This window comes from Mobula birostris, chromosome 8, assembly GCF_030028105.1.
Source record: "Mobula birostris isolate sMobBir1 chromosome 8, sMobBir1.hap1, whole genome shotgun sequence".
Classification (NCBI taxonomy): Eukaryota; Metazoa; Chordata; class Chondrichthyes; order Myliobatiformes; family Myliobatidae; genus Mobula; species Mobula birostris.
In genome coordinates, this window is record NC_092377.1 from 138,759,404 (window position 1) to 138,778,284 (window position 18,881).

Below are 18,881 nucleotides of genomic sequence, written 5' to 3' on the forward strand. Positions count from 1 at the left end.
TGTTCCTCCAGCTCCGGCCCCTTACCCCCGACATTCTTCCACTTTGTCACTGCAGTCTGAGCCCAACCTGAACCTCAGTCACCTCCTGCTCCAAGACGCACCTTAATAAAACCCAATTCATGACCATGTTAAAACTCACCCAAACTAATGCTACTTGTGGTTCACTCAGCTTGGTTTGATAAGCTCCTGCAAAGCGGTTCATGATGTTTTATTTTCTTAAAGGCCTAACATAAAATATCCCGAAATGAGCTTGAGATATCTTGTGTGACACACTAGATAACCTGCACAGACAAGGTCTAGCAAACAGTAGATTCAAGCCCGTTCTTGTTCAGCTGCAGTCTGTCTGGTGAAAGTGTAGAGTTGGTGTTCCAGGAAGCAGACCCAGTGACGATAAACATCCAGAAATATATTTCCTGATATCTGAGTCTGATGGGAAGGGCGGAAGCCTGAAGGTGGGGGTTGACCCTTGCACCTGCTGACCCCAATCTTCCCATCACGTGACGGGTTAGGAAGGGGCTGTCACAGTTGCCTGGATGAGTAGCTGCAGTGCTCCCAGCAGCCACTGTGTGGCGGTAGTGGGGTGAGTGAGAGTATAGGATGCCATCTGTATGCAAGTGGTCCCACCCTAGACAACCCTTTGCTGTACCCCACAGTTGCACAGTCTCCACTGAAAGGGTGACACAGTGAGAGAAAATAAAATGGGAGAGTCCTGAGGAAATGTCATCCAGGAAGCAATCAACACCTTAGGTAAGGAGGAAAGAAAGCCTTTAAGAATGTTCAGAATTTTAATCAATAGGTTAATGGGATTGTTGTTATGTGCTGAACAAAACCATGAACCATACAGGAATGGTTTAGCTGGGGTGGTGATGGTGTAGCCATTGCATTGGATGGGAGCCAGTCTGGATTGGGAAGCACCCCTTGAGTGGTACACACCGTCCTGAGTGCAGGCTCCCAGTAGGTTAATGATGTTCTTGTGCTTGCCAATCATCTTCATCATCTCCATCTCCGAGATGAGGTCCGAGAGGTCCTTCTCTGTGGCATCGGCTGTACAAAGAGAGAAATGGGAAGAGGATGAGTCCGTCGGCCAGAAACTCCAGGCAAATGTCTCAGGGGAAAGATGGACTGATGCCCACTCAACCTGGCATAGGGCAAACCCAGCAGTGACAGGGAGCAGGGCAGAGATTCCAGCAACATTCCCACTATTCCCCACCTCACATCCTACACGGCGAAGGTTCACCAATCTCTTCCAAAATTCTCCTTGCCCTGTTTTTGACATATTTTTATGCGATGCGGATGTCACTGGCAAAGCTGGCATTTCCCACCCATTCCTAATGCCCTCTGAACAAGGGAGGCACACCGGTGTCCCACGTACATCAGCACTTACGGCAAAATGGGTTGTTGTATCGATGATCAACTCAGTCCGAGGATGTGCAGTGGAAAGCCATCAAGTGTTGCCAGGCTTCTGGCACCAATGTACCATGCTCGCAACTTACTAACCCTTACTAACTCGTATACCTTTGGAATGTAGGAGGAAACCCAGGCAACCACGGGGAGAACGTACAAACTCCTTACAGAGGGGCAGTGGGAACTGAATCCCGATCACGGGTGCTGTAAACCGTAAGTCAGCCGCTATGCTACTGTACTGCCGGTACTGGCACAGTTCATCACTGTTTGCGCACTGATTGTCAGCCTTAGCCCACTTCTATAATTTTTCATAAAATTCTATTGTATTTCTTTTTTCCTGTATGTGCCTGCAAGTAAGTGAATCTCTCTTTTTTTTAAATCTTATTTTTATTTGGATAAGGAATTCACAAATATCATGTACTTTTTTCACACATATAACCTTTTCCATTTTTTTATATGTATAAAACTATAATTACTTATACATTCTTAAGTACACATTGAGATGATATAAAAGGAAAATAAACATTTAAATAGATAATTATGTACTGTGGTAAATCTAACCTATTAGGCTAAGTAATGGAATTAGTTGTTAAGAAAAATGGTAATAATAGTTTCCATATAACCCTTCTGGACCATTTCCACTGGTCCAAAATGTTGTATATAAGCCTATGTATCAACCATTGTAGGTGTTTATATCCTAATTTGTTCATGCTTGCTCCTGCCCGCAGACATAATTATCCAATCCCTATGTACTTACTTACTTAATTTTTTCATTTTTTTATCCCTTTCCCAAATCTTTCCCTTTACTTGTGTTAATTCTCTATTTTCCAAAAGAAAACAAAAAAAAAACAAACATTTAGACTAGGGGTGCTTACGTTCGCAATATTACTGTGTTGATGAGAAGAGCAGTATAAATCATTAGGAGAGTCATCTAAAGTCTGCTCGCATTGGGGTTATATATTCAATCCATTTATTCCAGATTTGATAAAATTTTTCTTTTTGCGTTCTCAGGGAGTAAGTCAACTTTTCCATTTTGAATATTTCCAAGATAATTTCGTACCAATCTTCTAATGTAGGTGGTATTGGACTTAGCCATTTTCTAGTGATTGATTTCTTACTTGCCGCTAAGAGGGCCTGCAGCAACTTTATATCTTCCTTCTGTTCAAGAAACAATACATGCCCCAAATAGAGCGTCTCAAAGTTCAGAGGTATCTGGGACCCAAGTACCTTAACTAATGTTCTATGAATACCTTCCCAAAATAGACTTAATTTAGGGCAATCCCAAAAAATATGAAAATGATTTGCCTCCTTGGAGCCGCACCTTCTCCAACACATCACATTTGTATCTTTATATTTTTCCTGATATGGGGTCTTGAAGTATCCTATAATGTTTTTCCAACAATGTTCTCTCCAAGTCAAAGAATTAGTCGAGGACCATTGAAAGCTGCAGATTTTCTCCCAAGCCTCCTCTGAAAGTACCAACCCCGCTTCTTTCTCCTACTTCTCTTTAATATACAGTGTATTTACATTTTTAGCATGGGAGAGTGCATTATATAATCGAGAAACTAGGTATTGAACTGCAAGCCGAATTCAGAATCTTGAAAAATTCTAATTCTACTGTTGATAGGTCTGTATATCTACAACTCTGGTTAACATAGTTTCGTACTTGAAGGTACCTAAAAAAGTCATTATGTTCTAGGCCATGTTTGTCCTGCAGGATTTGGAAACTTTGTAATACTCTTTTATCTATAAATGAGAGGTAGGTTGTAAGACCTTTCTTTATCCATAGCTCAAATCTTTTATCTCCTCTGTTGGGAAGGAATTCGGTATCATATGCACACCATCTAAAGAGTTTTAACATGTTATTAATTCCACATGAATTAACCACCTTCTGCCATACTTTTAATGTAAGATTTATCCAAGCGTTTTTAAATTTTTCCAACTGGGCCATCAATCCTTTGTCAGCTATTGAGGCCTGGAGAGGAAAACTGTCAACTAATCCAAATTCTATTTCTTTCCATCTAGCCTTATATTCCCTATTACACCAATATAACAGAGGGGTTATCTGTGAGGCATAAAAATAATTTCTCAGGCAAGGAAGAACCATACCTCCTCCTTCCTTCCCTAACTGTAAGGTGTTATATCGAATTCTAGGTTTCTTTCCTTGCCAAATGAAGTGGGAAATCCATTTGTCCCATTCCCTGAATTGATTATCATCCACCTCCACCGGTAAAGTATGGAAAAGATACAATAACCGAGGAAGAATATTCATTTTTATAGTATTTATCCTTGAATTTAAACTTAAAAAGGGGATAAGATTCCATCTATGCATATCTGCTTTTATCTCTGAGATTAATGGCCCATAATTTATCTGTGACAGTGTTGAAAGATCCTTCGGCAGGGTTATTCCTAAATATTTTAATGATTTAGCTTCCCACTTAAGATCATATGTATCCTGCAATTTTTTGGATGGTGTATAATTTAGGGACATAACCTGCGTTTTCTTTACATTTATTTTATAACCTGATATCTTCCCAAAGTCATCCAACAGTGTAAACAATCCTATAAATGATTTTTCTGGTTCACTCAGATAGACCAAAACATCATCTGCGAATAACGCCACTTTCTGTTCAATCCCTGCCACCTTGATACCTTTTAAGATTTCGCTCTGTCTTATTAGTTGGGCAAGCGGTTCAATATATAGCGCAAAAAGGAGAGGAGAAATTGGGCATCCCTGTCTAGTGCCTCTCTCTAAGATGAAGGAGTCAGAGAGGTCTCCATTTATCTTAATTCGGGCTGTAGGGCTGTCATATAGAGTCTGAATTACTTTAATAAACTTTTCTTGAAAGCCGAATCTTCCTAACACTCTGTATAGGAATGCCCAACTAACCGAATCAAAAGCTTTCTCAGCGTCCAATCCTACTACCATTGTCTCTGTCTCGTTCTTATTAACCTGTTCTAATATGTGCAGAGTTCTCCTTATGTTGTCCTGTGTTTGTCTTTGTTGAATAAATCCAGTCTGGTCTAAATGGATTAGGCCAGGTAAAAGCTTTTCCAATCTGCGCGCTAATATAGATGTAAATAGTTTGTAATCTAAGTTAAGAACACTAATTGGCCGATAATTGCCACATTCTAGTTTATCTTTACCCTCTTTAGGAATAACTGAAATAATCGCTTCTCTCCAGGAAGGTGGAGTTTCTCCTCTCTGCAAGATCCAATTAAAGGTGTTAAGTAGTAATGGTGCTAACTGTGTCTTCAGGGACTTGTACCACTCTGAGGTAAACCCATCAGAACCCAGGGACCTAGAGCCTTTAACCTAGAGATGGCCACGTTCAGTTCTTTGACAGTTACTGGTTCTAATAAGCTTTCATTTTGTAAATCTGTAAGTTTAGGTAGATCTAAAAAATTCAATACACTGTCTATATAGGGCTCATTGGGGGCCCGGGGTTGGGAGTACAGCTCTCGATAATATGTTTCAAAACTCTCTTGAATTTTCCCTATTGTACTCTCCACAAGCTTTGTCTTTGGATTCTTTATTTTATGAATTGTATTGTCTGCTTGTTGTTTTCGTAATTTATATGCTAATAATCTAGCTGATTTACCTCCTACTTCATAATTCTTTTGTCTCAGGTAAAGAAAATTTCTTTGAGTTTCCAACATATAAATATCGTCAATTTCACTTTGCAATTTCCTAATTTCCTGTTTTCGATTTGAATTACTTTTGTTGCTATCTACAACTTGAAGTTGTTTTAATTTTCCTTGAAGGTCTGCTAATTTTTGTGCATTGATTTTTTTCATGTGAGTGGTAATGGAAATAATTTTCCCTCAGTACAGCTTTCAATGTATCCCATAAGATCACTGGTGATGTTTCTCCCGTGTCATTAAGGTCTAGATATTCTTTGATTTCTCCCCTTAATCTCTCCATTACTTTCGGGTTATTGAGTATATGTGAGTTTAGCCTCCATAGTGTTTTCCTCATTTTCCTTTCCAGGATTAGAGACATAGAGACTGGGCTATGATCCGATAGATCAATTGTTGCAATATTACAGTTTTTTATTCTGAGTCTATCTGTATTAAAGATAAAGAAATAGTCTATCCTTGAATAGGCTGAATGAGGGAAAGAGTAATATGTATAATCTTTACTAGTAGGGTGTAATTCCCTCCAGACATCTATAATTCCCAACTCCTCCATCAATGAGTTCACTTTCCAAGTCAGAGGTTTATTCTGAGTAACTATTCTTGAAGAATCTAATATAGGATTTAATCTAATATTAAAATCCCCTCCACAAATTACTACCCCTTGAGAACTGACCATTAGGTCAAAAACGTGTCTATAAAATGACCATTCACAACCTGGAGGAGCATAAACATTCAGCAATGTTATTTCTGTACCTTCTATTCTTCCTGTGATTTTTACGAACCGTCCTTCTTTGTCTCAAGTCTCTGAAATATGTTCATAATTAAGAGTACTTGATATTAAAGTAGCTACCCCTCTTTTGTGACTCAATTTATATGATGAATAAAATACATGCTTAAAGCCCATTCTTTTTAATTTTCCATGTTCAGATTGGTTCATATGTGTTTCCTGGAGGAAAGCTATTTGTGCCCTCTCTTTTTTCAATTTAGACATAATCTGATTTCTTTTAATTGGATTCAAAACCCCATTAACATTATAGGAAATTATTTTTACCAATTCAGTTTGCATTTTTCTCTAGTAGAAAACAAACACTCTCCTTTTCTAACCAAACAGTAAGCAATCCCTTCTCAACAGTAAACCAAGACATATAACCACACCCTAGACATTTTTGAACGTGCAACATTTGAAGATTTTTCCCGACTTCCCACAGTGAGGCCTGAGCACCGACCCGCCTCAGTTCAGAGGGATAACCTCTATCTTCACCCTGTGTTAGAGGGCCCTCAGCAGTTTGAATAATCATAGAGAATTTTCTCCTATTTATGTCTCGACCATTTTGCTATCATTCAAGTTATTCCGTCTAGTTTATTTTCAGTTACCAGTTTTCATTTTACCTTTAAGTCCGATTTACTCTTTTCAGTCATTTCTCTTAATTAATCTGTGTTCTCTGTACATTCGCGTCTGAATATTTGCAGCTTTTCCTTATAGTTTGACACTCTGGTTCGTGTGGAGCGTCCTCGCCCCACTAACTGCCACGACTTCTGCCGAATCCTCTCCAGTAGCGACTCCGGTTGGGTGATAACTTTAATAGGTAGTCCCCGGTCCGCCAGGTCCAATGTTGCCTCCTCCACCGTAGCGTAAGTTTTTGTCCCTTCGTCGTAAAAGACTCTCAGCCGAGCTGGATACAGGGTCTTGAATCTGATGTTGTTTTCCTTCAGGACTCTCTGTGTTTCCATATATTCCTTCCGTCTGGCAAGAATCCTCGGTGCGTAGTCGTGGTCTAAACTGATTTTACAGTTGTTCCACATGAAACCTTTCTTTTGCCATGCCCTTTTAAGCACCTCTTCCTTAGTTCTGTAACTGAAAAATCTGACCAGAATCGATCTGGGCTGGGCGCCTGCTGGAGGCTGTGGTGCCAACGCGCAGTGAGCTCTTTCTATCTGTAGGTCTTTTGCGGCCGGTATATCAAGGTTCTCTCTAAGTAGCTTCTCCACGAAGGGAATCATCAATCCGGGTTTACCTTCAGTTCCTTCGGGAACTCCGTAAATCCTCACATTTTCCCTTCTCAAGCGGCCTTCTTGATCTATTAGTTTCCACTGGAGCTGGTCTTGCAGCTTCAGCATTTCTGCTATCACCTCCTCTGCATTTTGTAGCTTCTCTTCAATTCCAACAATCCTCGCTTCGGCTTCATCTATCCGCGAGTTAGTTTTTACTATTTTTCCTTTAATATCTTCCAGCTGTTTGCTGTTACCTTGTCGGAACTCGCGAATCTCTCCGAGAATCAAGGACGGATTCCCCCTCATTATCTCCGTCCTGGCTTGCCGTGGGGGAGCTAGGCCCGTCGCCTTGCTGCGTCTCTTTATGTTTATCAGCCTTCGGAGCGGACTTTTTAATCTTGTTCTTAGACATCATCCTTGCCCCTTTTATTAATATAGTTATGCAATATTAAGTATTTGTCTAAATTCGATTATGGGGCAGTTTACCTTCTTTTTTGTCGAGAGACCTTTTCCTTACGCCGCCATTCCCTTGATGACCCGGAAGTCCCACTCGCAAGTAAGTGAATCGCAAGGTGGTTATGGTAACAAATACATACTCTGATGATAAATTTGCATTGAATGACAATCTGCCACCTCCATGGTCACTGTTATGGTGTGGCAGTCAGTGATTTTCTGAGAGTAGAGGTGTCTGGGATGGGCTGGCACTCACCTTTCAACATTTTGACGGCTACAGTGACCGGTTTGCTGGGCTTCTCCTTGTCGATGCCAACGGTTTCTCCCATCACCACCTGCCCAAAGCAGCCTTCGCCAAGCGGTTTACCCAGGGTCAGCCTAGGGGGTGATATGCAGGAACACACGGAGGTTGAAGTGTCTGCAGATGAGCCCTGCTGAGTAACCGATACCACGTTTATCCACCCACCCCACACCGCGGCGGCAGAGGAGATCAAAGGCACAAGGCAGCCGAGATTGGGGGAATTGCAGAGAAACAGCTGGCTCCTATGCCAGGTCACGAACTCTGGGGAATAGGACGCACCACATCACTGGATTGGGAAGCAGGGCACCACCGACGTCCAAGAAACCTTTCACCAAAACATCACACGGAGATGTGAAATTAATGATAAAAGGCTCTCACACTTCAGTCTCCCAGTTCTCCTTGGATCAGGAGTTCCCAACCTGGGTCAACGGGCGCCTTGCTTAATTGTACTGGTCCATGGTATAAAAAAGGTTGGGAACCCCTACTCTGGATGTTCTACACAGTAGTGTAATCCAAATAATATTTCGCTTTATGAACAACTTTCTTCTTTACCTTCATACCCACTTGACTATCTCCCTCTCTGGATTGCTTTTGCTCGTCTCCTAGGAAGCCATTGCAGCATTTAGCACTGGCCCCATTTCCAGCCAACCACAGAGGAGTAGAACGAAGGAAAACAGGAGTAGGCCACTTGGTCCTTCAAGTCTTCACTGACTATGATGATGACTGACCCGCCCCAGTGTTCTAGTTCCTCAAAGACAAGCATTCCGTGATCTTTGAAAAAACACCCTCACTGATCTGGCCTCGGCACCTTCTGGGTTAGAAAATTCTGGAGATTCAACCCCCTCCCCACCCCATGGTAAGAATTTCTGTGCGTCTCAGTTTTAACTAACTGCTCCTTCTTTACAATGTCCCCTTCTGCAAGACTCTCTCAACTAACTGCGTGCAGTTCTGGTCTCCTCACCTGCGGAAGGACATACTGGCTTTGGAGGCGGTGCAGAGAAGGTTCACCAGGTTGATTCCAGAGATGAAAGAGTTAGACTATGAGTCGCCTGGGACTGTGCTCGCCGGAATTCAGAAGAATGAGAGGAGATCTTATAGAAACATATAAAATTATGAAAGGGATAAATAAAATAGAGGCAGGAAAGTTGTTTCCACTGATAGATGAGACTAGAACCAGGGGACATAGTCTCAAGATTCCGGGGAGTAGATTTAGGACAGAGATGAGGAGGAACTGCTTTCTCCAGAGAGTGGTGAATCTGTGGAATTCTCTGTCCAATGAAGCAGTGGAGGCTAATTCAGTAAATATATTTAAGATAAGGTTGGATAGAATTTTGCATATTAAGGGAATTAAGGGTTACGGGGAAAAGGCAGGTAGATGGAGATGAGTCCATGGCCAGATCAGTCATGATCTTATTGAATGGTGGAGCAGGCTCAACGGGCCAGATGGCCTACTCCTGCTCCTATTTCTTATGCTCTTATGTTGTCATGATTCCCACCAGGATATAAACATGTTTCAATAAAATCACCCCTCGTTCTTCTTAACCACAAGGAGTACAGATCCAACTTCTTTCATTGTTTGTGCATAGATGTGACAATTTTCTCATCCCAGATATTAGCTGAGTCTTTCTCTTTTGGATCAGCATGTCGTTTTTCAGACAATGGGACCAAAACTGTGCACGATACTCCGGGTGTGACTTCAGCAACACCCTGTACAGCTGGAACCCCCCCCCCCGTACATAACCTCCAATCCATGAAAAACCAACATGTCATATACCCTAATTATTCGGAGCAGCCTGCTAACTTCTGCATTACACCCTCTAAAATTGCAACAACAATATTTCTAAACTCCAACCCTCCTGCAAATAAAGACCAACATGCCACTTGCCTTTGCAAGCACTTGCTGCGTTGGTCATTTATTTGTACAAGAACAGCTAGACCCTCTGTACTTCACTTGTTTACAATGTACCTCCTTCTATATAATAGTCTGAAATGCCTGACCTCACATTTTCCTACATTAAAATCTGTTTGCCAAGTTGTCACCCACTCAATCCAATTTATTTATATCCTGTTGTGGAGTCCAAATATCCTCACAGCTGCATGCCCTCCCATGAGGTCTATGTCATTGGCAGACTTGGATATATTAAACTCTACCCTCTCGCCCACATCATTAATGTAAATAGCAAATCACCGAGGGCCAGGAACTGATCCACTAATTACATTCTTCCACTCTGAAAACAACATATATATAATGGCTCTCTGTATCCAACTTCAAATGGCAACACATTCCCACGGCACCTTGGTGCTACAATCTCCTAGATCAACCTTTTATGAGGCATCTTGTCAAGAGTTCTGGAAAACCAACTACGATCTAAATATGGTAACACACACAAAATGCTGGAGGAAGTCAGCAGGCCAAGCAGCAACTATGGAGAAGAGTAAACAGTCGACATTTCAGGCCAAGACCTGAGCCCTGATGAAGGATCTCAGCCCGAAACGTTGACTGTTTACTCTTTTCCATAGATGCTGCCTGGCCTGCTGAGTTCCTCCAGCATCGCGTGTGTGAAAAGTTTAAGAATTAGGGGTAGGCCATTAAGAACGGAGTTGAGGAAAAACTTTTTCACCCAGAGAGTGGTGGATATGTGGAATGCTCTGCCCCAGAAGGCAGTGGAGGCCAAGTCTCTGGATGCTTTCAAGAAAGAGATGGATAGAGCTCTTAAAGGTTATGGGGATAAGGCAGGAACCGGATACTGATTGTGGATGATCAGTCATGATCACAGTGAATGGCGGTGCTGGCTCAAAGGGCTGAATGGCCTACTCCCATACCTATTGTCTATTGCTTTGGATTTCCAGCATCTGCAGATTTTCTCACGCTTGTGAAGCTATCTATGGGTTCTCTCCATCAGTTCAATTTGTATTTGTGTAGAACTTCTGCAGATTTGTCAAGAAAGATTTAGCTGGTATAAAGCCACATTGATTTGATTACAGTAAGTTTTTATTGTTATTTAGCCATACAGCGCAGAGAAGGCCCTTCGGCCCCTCGATCCATGCCGCCCCAGCAAACCCCCGAAAAACGCAATTAATCCGAACCTAATCACGGCACAATTTGCAATGACCAACTAACCTACCGACTGGTACGTCTTTGGACTGCGGGAGGAAACCGGAGCACCCTGGAAAAACCCATACATTCCACAGGGAGAACGTACAGATGGCGCCGGAAGTGAACTCTGCAACGCCCCGAGCTGTAACAGCGCTGCGCTGAACGCTATGCTACTAAGGCGCTCTTTTCTAATAACTATACTTCGTCCTTGATTATAGACTCCAGTACCTTGCCATTAATAGACACCAAGCTAACAGGCCTATAGTCAGCTGCTTTTGGTCTCCAGCCCTGCTTGAACTAGAGGTCACAACTGTGGTTTTCTCAATCTGTTATTCCCCCCAGGAGTTACTGAGCTCTGCAAAACTTCATCTAACAGCTCTACTACAGATGCAACCACTTCCTTCAAAACCCTTGGGTGCCAGCAATCCCCTTAGTTATCCCAATTCCTTGTGTTAGGACTGTAAACAAGTCCTTCCCAACTATTTGAAACCAGCCTATCTGCTATTTTTGAGATACTGGCAGCATCCTCCATTAGGTACTGACTTACCAGACATTTCCTTTTATTAATTTTCCTGTCTCACCATCCAGGACTCCCAACACCAACCCCAGCTACCCACTTTCTATTTTTATTTATCTTGTCAGTTTTCTTACACCATCAATTTACGTTTTAGCCCTGTAGCCACACCCTGCTGGCTCCTGAGAAATTCTCAGCCCTCTGGTCTACCACCAATCTATAACCTCTCATTTTTGATCTAGCATTTTTCTTGATCCCCGCCCTCTCTTGTTAAGTACAGATTGTTATTTTACTCCCGAAACTTCTCTTTCAAATTGGGATAAGTTTCTGCTGAGCGTAGGGAACAACCTGAATAAATATCTGGCACTGCCTCACCTTTGAGCCCCTGGTGTGAAGCAGGGGGTGCTGTGGGCACTGAAATAAGTTTCGAGAAGCACAAACTATGGTGTGCAGCGGAGGAGGCAGCCAAGAAGAATGATGCACAGAATGTCACATGGTTGAGGCAGCTGTTTGAGCTGGATTTTATCAGCTGAATTTCGGTACATGAAAAGTAAACAGCAGTAAGTTTTGTCGTGCAAAGAGCTCCAAGTATTTGGAATAATCAGGCAGTGGACGTTGAGAGGCAGTTGGATGGTTTAACTGAGGAGATGGATGGTTCTGAAGCACATTTAATGGAGAAAAAAGGGTTTAACACACTCACTCAATGCCAATTCAGTCTGTAAGTCCCATCTGGGGGCCCAAGACATTCAACTTTTAATACTCTTCACAATAAATTCGGCATTTAACATCCTCCAAGTATACCCTGCATCTAAGACCCTCCCAATATATCCTGCATTTAACCACCTCCCAACATATCCTGCATTTAACACCCTCCCAATACATCCTGAATTTACCTACTCCCAATACATCCTGAATTTAGCTACCCCCAATACATCCCGCATTTAACACCCTCCCAATACATCCTGCACTGACCACCTGCCTGATACATCCTGCACTTAACACCCTCCCAACACATCCTGAATTTACATAAAAGTTGCTGGTGAACGCAGCAGGCCAGGCAGCATCTCCAGGAAGAGGTGCAGTCGACGTTTCAGGCCGAGACCCTTCGTCAACACTAACTGAAGGAAGAATGAGTAAAAGGGATTTGAAAGTTGGAGGGGGAGGGGGAGATCCAAAATGATAGGAGAAGACAGGAGGGGGAGGGATGGAGCCAAGAGCTGGACAGGTGATAGGCAAAAGGGATATGAGAGGATCATGGGACAAGAGGTCCGGGAAGAAAGACAAGGGGGGGGGGACCCAGAGGATGGGCAAGGGGTATATTCAGAGGGACAGAGGGAGAAAAAGGAGAGTGAGAGAAAGAATGTGTGTATAAAAATAAGTAACAGATGGGGTACGAGGGGGAGGTGGGGCATTAGCGGAAGTTAGAGAAGTCGATGTTCATGCCATCAGGTTGGAGGCTACCCAGACGGAATATAAGGTGTTGTTCCTCCAACCTGAGTGTGGCTTCATCTTTACAGTAGAGGAGGCCGTGGATAGACATGTCAGAATGGGAACAGGATGTGGAATTAAAATGTGTGGCCACTGGGAGATCCTGGTTTCTCTGGCGGACAGAGCGTAGGTGTTCAGCAAAGCGGTCTCCCAGTCTGCGTCGGGTCTCGCCAATATATAAAAGGCCACATCGGGAGCACCGGACGCAGTATATCAGCCCAGCCCACTCACAGGTGAAGTGTTGCCTCACCTGGAAGGACTGTTCGGGGCCCTGAATGGTGGTAGGGGAGGAAGTGTAAGGGCATGTGTAGCACTTGTTCCGCTTACACGGATAAGTGCCAGGAGGGAGATCAGTGGGGAGGGATGGGGGGGACGAATGGACAAGGGAGTTGCGTAGGGAGCGATCCCTGCGGAATGCAGAGACAGGGGGAGAGGGAAAGATGTGCTTAGTGGTGGGATCCCGTTGGAGGTGGCGGAAGTTACGGAGAATAATATGTTGGACCCGGAGGCTGGTGGGGTGGTAGGTGAGGACCAGGGGAACCCTATTCCTAGTGGGGTGGCGGGAGGATGGAGTGAGAGCAGATGTACGTGAAATGGGGGAGATGCGTTTAAGAGCAGAGTTGATAGTGGAGGAAGGGAAGCCCCTTTCTTTAAAAAAGGAAGACATCTCCCTCGTCCTAGAATGAAAAGCCTCATCCTGAGAGCAGATGCGGCGAAGACGGAGGAATTGCGAGAAGGGGGTGGCGTTTTTGCAAGAGACAGAGTGAGAAGAGGAATAGTCCAGATATCCCTACGCAACTCCCTTGTCCATTTGTCCCCCCCATCCCTCCCCACTGATCTCCCTCCTGGCACTTATCCGTGTAAGCGGAACAAGTGCTACACATGCCCTTACACTTCCTCCCTTACCACCATTCAGGGCCCCAAAACAGTACTTTCAGGTGAGGCAACACTTCACCTGTGAGTCGGCTGGGCTGATATACTGCATCTGGTGCTCCCGATGTGGCCTTTTATATATTGGCGAGACCCGACGCAGACTGGGATACTGCTTTGCTGAACACCTACGCTCTGTCCGCCAGAGAAAGCAGGATCTCCCAGTGGCCACACATTTTAATTCCACATCCCATTCCCATTCTGACATGTCTATCCACGGCCTCCTCTACTGTAAAGATGAAGCCACACTCAGGATGGAGGAACAACACCTTATATTCCGTCTGGGTAGCCTCCAACCTGATGGCATGAACATCGACTTCTCTAACTTCTGCTAATGCCCCACCTCCCCCTCGTACCCCATCTGTTATTTATTTTTATACACACATTCTTTCTATCTCTCTCCTTTTTCTCCCTCTGTCCCTGTGACTATACCCCTTGCCCATCCTCTGGGTCCCCCTCCACTTGTCTTTCGTCCCGGACCTCCTGTCCCATGATCCTCTCATATCCCTTTTGCCAATCACCTGTCCAGCTCTTGGCTCCATCCCTCCCCCTCCTGTCTTCTCCTATCATTTTGGATCTCCCCCTCCCCCTCCCACTTTCAAATCCCTTTTACTAACTCTTCCTTCAGTTAGTCCTGACGAAGGGTCTCGGCCTGAAACGTCGACTGCACCTCTTCCTGGAGATGCTGCCTGGCCTGCTGCGTTCACCAGCAACTTTGATGTGTGTTGCTTGAATTTCCAGCATCTGCAGAATTCCTGTTATTTACATCCTGAATTTAGCTACCCCCAATACATCCTGCATTTAACACACCCCAATACATCCTGCATTTTTTTTTGTGTGCCATATTCTACCGGAGCCTCGGCGACCACTTTTCTTGTCTTGGAGGAAAGATGCTGTGAGTGGTCCCCCCCCCACGCCCTTCTCACAGCGCAGTTTTTTTTTTATGAGGCTGAGTTGCGAGCTCGACACTCAACCCGGCACGGATGGAAAGCGTGCCCGGGAGCGGCCCGACCTGGATTCGAACTCGGGAACCGTCGCTCCGGAGTCCAGCGCTGATGTCACTGTGTCACTGTGCCACTGCGCCATACATCCTGCATTTAGCTACCCCCAATACACCCTGCATTTAACACCCTCCCAATACACCCTGCACTTAACACCCAATACACCCTACATTTGACACCCAATACACCCTGCACTTAACACCCTCCCAATACACCCTACATTTAACACCCAATACACCCTGCATTTAACACCCTCCCAATACACCCTGCATTTAGCTACCCCCCAATACACCCTGCATTTAACATCCTCCCAATATACCCTGCATTTGACACCCAATACATCCTGCATTTGACACCCAATACATCCTGCATTTAGCTACCCCCAATACACCCTACGTTTGACACCCAATACATCCTGCATTTAACACCCTCCCAATACACCCTGCATTTAGCTACCCCCAATACACCCTGCATTTAACACCCTCCCAATATACCCTGCATTTGACACCCAATATACCCTGCATTTAGCTACCCCCAATACACCCTGCATTTAACACCCTCCCAATACACCCTGCACTTAACACCCTCCCAATACACCCTGCACTTAACACCCTCCCAATACACCCTGCACTTAACACCCAATACACCCTACATTTGACACCCAATACACCCTGCACTTAACACCCTCCCAATACACCCTGCACTTAACACCCTCCCAATACACCCTGCACTTAACACCCTCCCAATACACCCTGCACTTAACACCCTCCCAATACACCCTACATTTAACACTCAATACATCCTGCATTTAACACCCTCCCAATACACCCTGCATTTAACACCCAATACACCCTACATTTAACACCCTCCCAATACACCCTGCACTTAACACCCTCCCAATACACCCTACATTTAACACCCAATACATCCTGCATTTAACACCCAATACACCCTACATTTGACACCCAATACACCCTACATTTAGCTACCCCCAATACACCCTACATTTAGCTACCCCCAATACACCCTACATTTAACACCCAATACATCCTGCATTTAACACCCAATACATCCTGCATTTAACACCCTCCCAATACACCCTGCATTTAACACCCTCCCAATACACCCTGCATTTAACACCCTCCCAATATACCCTGCACTTAGCTACCCCCAATGCACCCTACATTTAACACCCAATACATCCTGCATTTAACACCCTCCCAATACACCCTGCATTTAACACCCTCCCAATATACCCTGCACTTAGCTACCCCCAATACACCTTACATTTGACACCCAATACATCCTGCATTTAACACCCTCCCAATACACCCTACATTTGACACCCAATACATCCTGCATTTAACACCCTCCCAATACACCCTGCATTTAGCTACCCCAATACACCCTACATTTGACACTTAATACATCCTGCATTTAACACCCAATACACCCTGCATTAACACCCTCCCAATACACCCTGCATTTAGCTACCCCCCAATACACCCTGCATTTAACATCCTCCCAATATACCCTGCATTTGACACCCAATACATCCTGCATTTAACACCCTCCCAATACACCCTGCATTTAACACCCTCCCAATACACCCTGCATTTAGCTACCCCCAATACACCCTGCATTTAACACCCTCCCAATATACCCTGCACTTAGCTACCCCCAATACACCCTGCATTTGACACCCAATACATCCTGCATTTAACACCCTCCCAATACACCCTGCACTTAGCTACCCCCCAATACACCCTCCCAATATACCCTGCATTTGACACCCAATACATCCTGCATTTGACACCCAATATACCCTGCATTTAGCTACCCCCAATACACCCTGCATTTAACACCCTCCCAATATATCCTGCACTTAGCTACCCCCAATACACCCTGCATTTGACACCCAATACATCCTGCATTTAACACCCTCCCAATACATCCTGCATTTAACACCCTCCCAATACACCCTGCATTTAACACCCTCCCAATACACCCTGCATTTAACACCCTCCCAATATACCCTGCACTTAGCTACCCCCAATACACCCTGCATTTGACACCCAATACATCCTGCATTTAACACCCTCCCAATACATCCTGCATTTAACACCCTCCCAATACATCCTGCATTTAACACCCTCCCAATACACCCTGCATTTAACACCCTCCCAATACATCCTGCATTTAACACCCTCCCAATACACCCTGCATTTAACACCCTCCCAATATACCCTGCATTTAACATCCTCCCAATATACCCTGCATTTAACATCCTCCCAATATACCCTGCATTTGACACCCAATACATCCTGCATTTAGCTACCCCCAATACACCCTGCATTTAACACCCTCCCAATATACCCTGCATTTGACACCCCCCAATGCATCCTGCATTTAACACCCTCCCAATATACCCTGCATTTAGCTACCCCCAATACACCCTGCATTTAACACCCTCCCAATATACCCTGCATTTGACACCCCCCAATGCATCCTGCATTTAACACCCTCCCAATATACCCTGCATTTAACACATCCCCATGTGTTGTACATTTAATAGCACCCAATATTTTCACCATTTATCTCTCTGCCTACAATCACCACCAATTAAATGCATTACTTCCAGACAGGCCTCTGTCCTGTGACAGTTTCTCTTCCCATTGATGCTGCCTGACTTGCAGAGTATTTCTCTTTATCAGCTGGCTATGTGGACAGATAGGTGCAAACTAGAGAGAATCTACAGATGCTGGAAATCTGAGCAACACACACAAAATGCTGGAGGAACTCAGCATGCCAGGCAGCATCCATGGAAAGTAGTACAGTCGATGCTTCAGGCCGAAACCCTTCGGCAAGACAGATAGCTGCTGACTACTGTGGTCCTTGCACTGGCTGCCAACACCCACAGCACCCATCAATAACCCCCAAAACAAGGCCATTGGCCTCATTCACCTCACAGCTAACAAAAGTCACTCAACAACAAGAAGCTCAGAAACATAACCCACTACATAGGAAAATCAGCTGTTTCTCCTCAAACCTCAGGTGTCACGGTCAATGCAGCATGGCTGTTTCCATTTAACCCTACTCTGGTAAACACAGGACAGCCCCAGACACAATACTGTGCCACACTGTTCACATTGTAAACAGGAGCCAGTGCTCGGGAAGGAGCTCATCACCTTTGGTCACAAAGTTTGGGAACGCTCACGCCTTACCCCAACTCCAAACCTGGGTTTGCCCCAACAGTGCACCAGTCCCCAGCCTCCAAACCCGTCCCAGACTAGAGTCACCCTGCCACCTACACACAGTCCCATCTTGGGTTAAAAGCTGGGATCACCAACATCTGACAGGATCAGAATCATCACTTTTTCTCACTGATGGACTAACAGCAATTGCTTCTTCAACAAAAAGTTTAATTTGCTTAGTTCCAGTATTAAGACCATAAAAGCTGGGGTTCCTAACCTGGGGTCCATGCCATAAGAAAGGTTAGGAACCACTGCTGTAAAGACACATTTTAGTCAAAAAAAAATCCAGGATTTCTTAACACAAACACGAGGAAATCTGCAGATGCTGGAATTTCAAGCAACACACATGAAAGTTGCTGGTGAACGCAGCAGGCCAAGCAGCATCTCTAGGAAGAGGTACAGTCGACGTTTCGGGCCGGGACCCTTCTGGTTGTGTTCACCAGCAACTTTTATGTGTGTCGCCAGGATTTCTTATCCTTGATCAACTCAGTTGTCTGGGCTCATGCTGGCTGCCATGGAGCCAATGGCCCCTCTATTTCCCTGTTGCCCTGCAAATACATCTTTGCTGTCAAACTAAGAGAAAATCTACAGCTGCCAACTAACATTCCAACCCATGTCTTTGGAAAAGTGGAAAGAAACTGCTGAAGACCCAGATGGTGACAGGGGTAACATGCACGCTCCACATGAGCAGTCCCAGGCTGGGAATGAACCCAGGTCTCTGGCAGTGAGGATGTGATTCTACCCGCTGCCGCTCTGTGCCGCACAGAAGTCAGGCTGGCACTCGTGCTCCCACCCCACAGGCCAAGGC

General features: G+C 44.6%; 1 protein-coding gene across 14 annotated transcripts in view; it reads right to left on the reverse strand.

Moving 5' to 3' along the window:
* LOC140201781 (fibroblast growth factor receptor 1-like) overlaps nt 1-18,881 on the reverse strand; it is a 214,866-nt gene that overhangs the window by 13,799 nt on the left and 182,186 nt on the right. For all 14 annotated transcript variants that reach the window (XM_072266459.1, XM_072266455.1, XM_072266451.1 and 11 more), the window contains 2 exons: nt 7,745-7,866; nt 934-1,044 (listed from right to left, as the gene is read on the reverse strand). In XM_072266459.1, the coding sequence (XP_072122560.1) occupies nt 934-1,044; nt 7,745-7,866 (233 nt within the window). The remainder of the gene's footprint in view (nt 1-933; nt 1,045-7,744; nt 7,867-18,881) is intronic.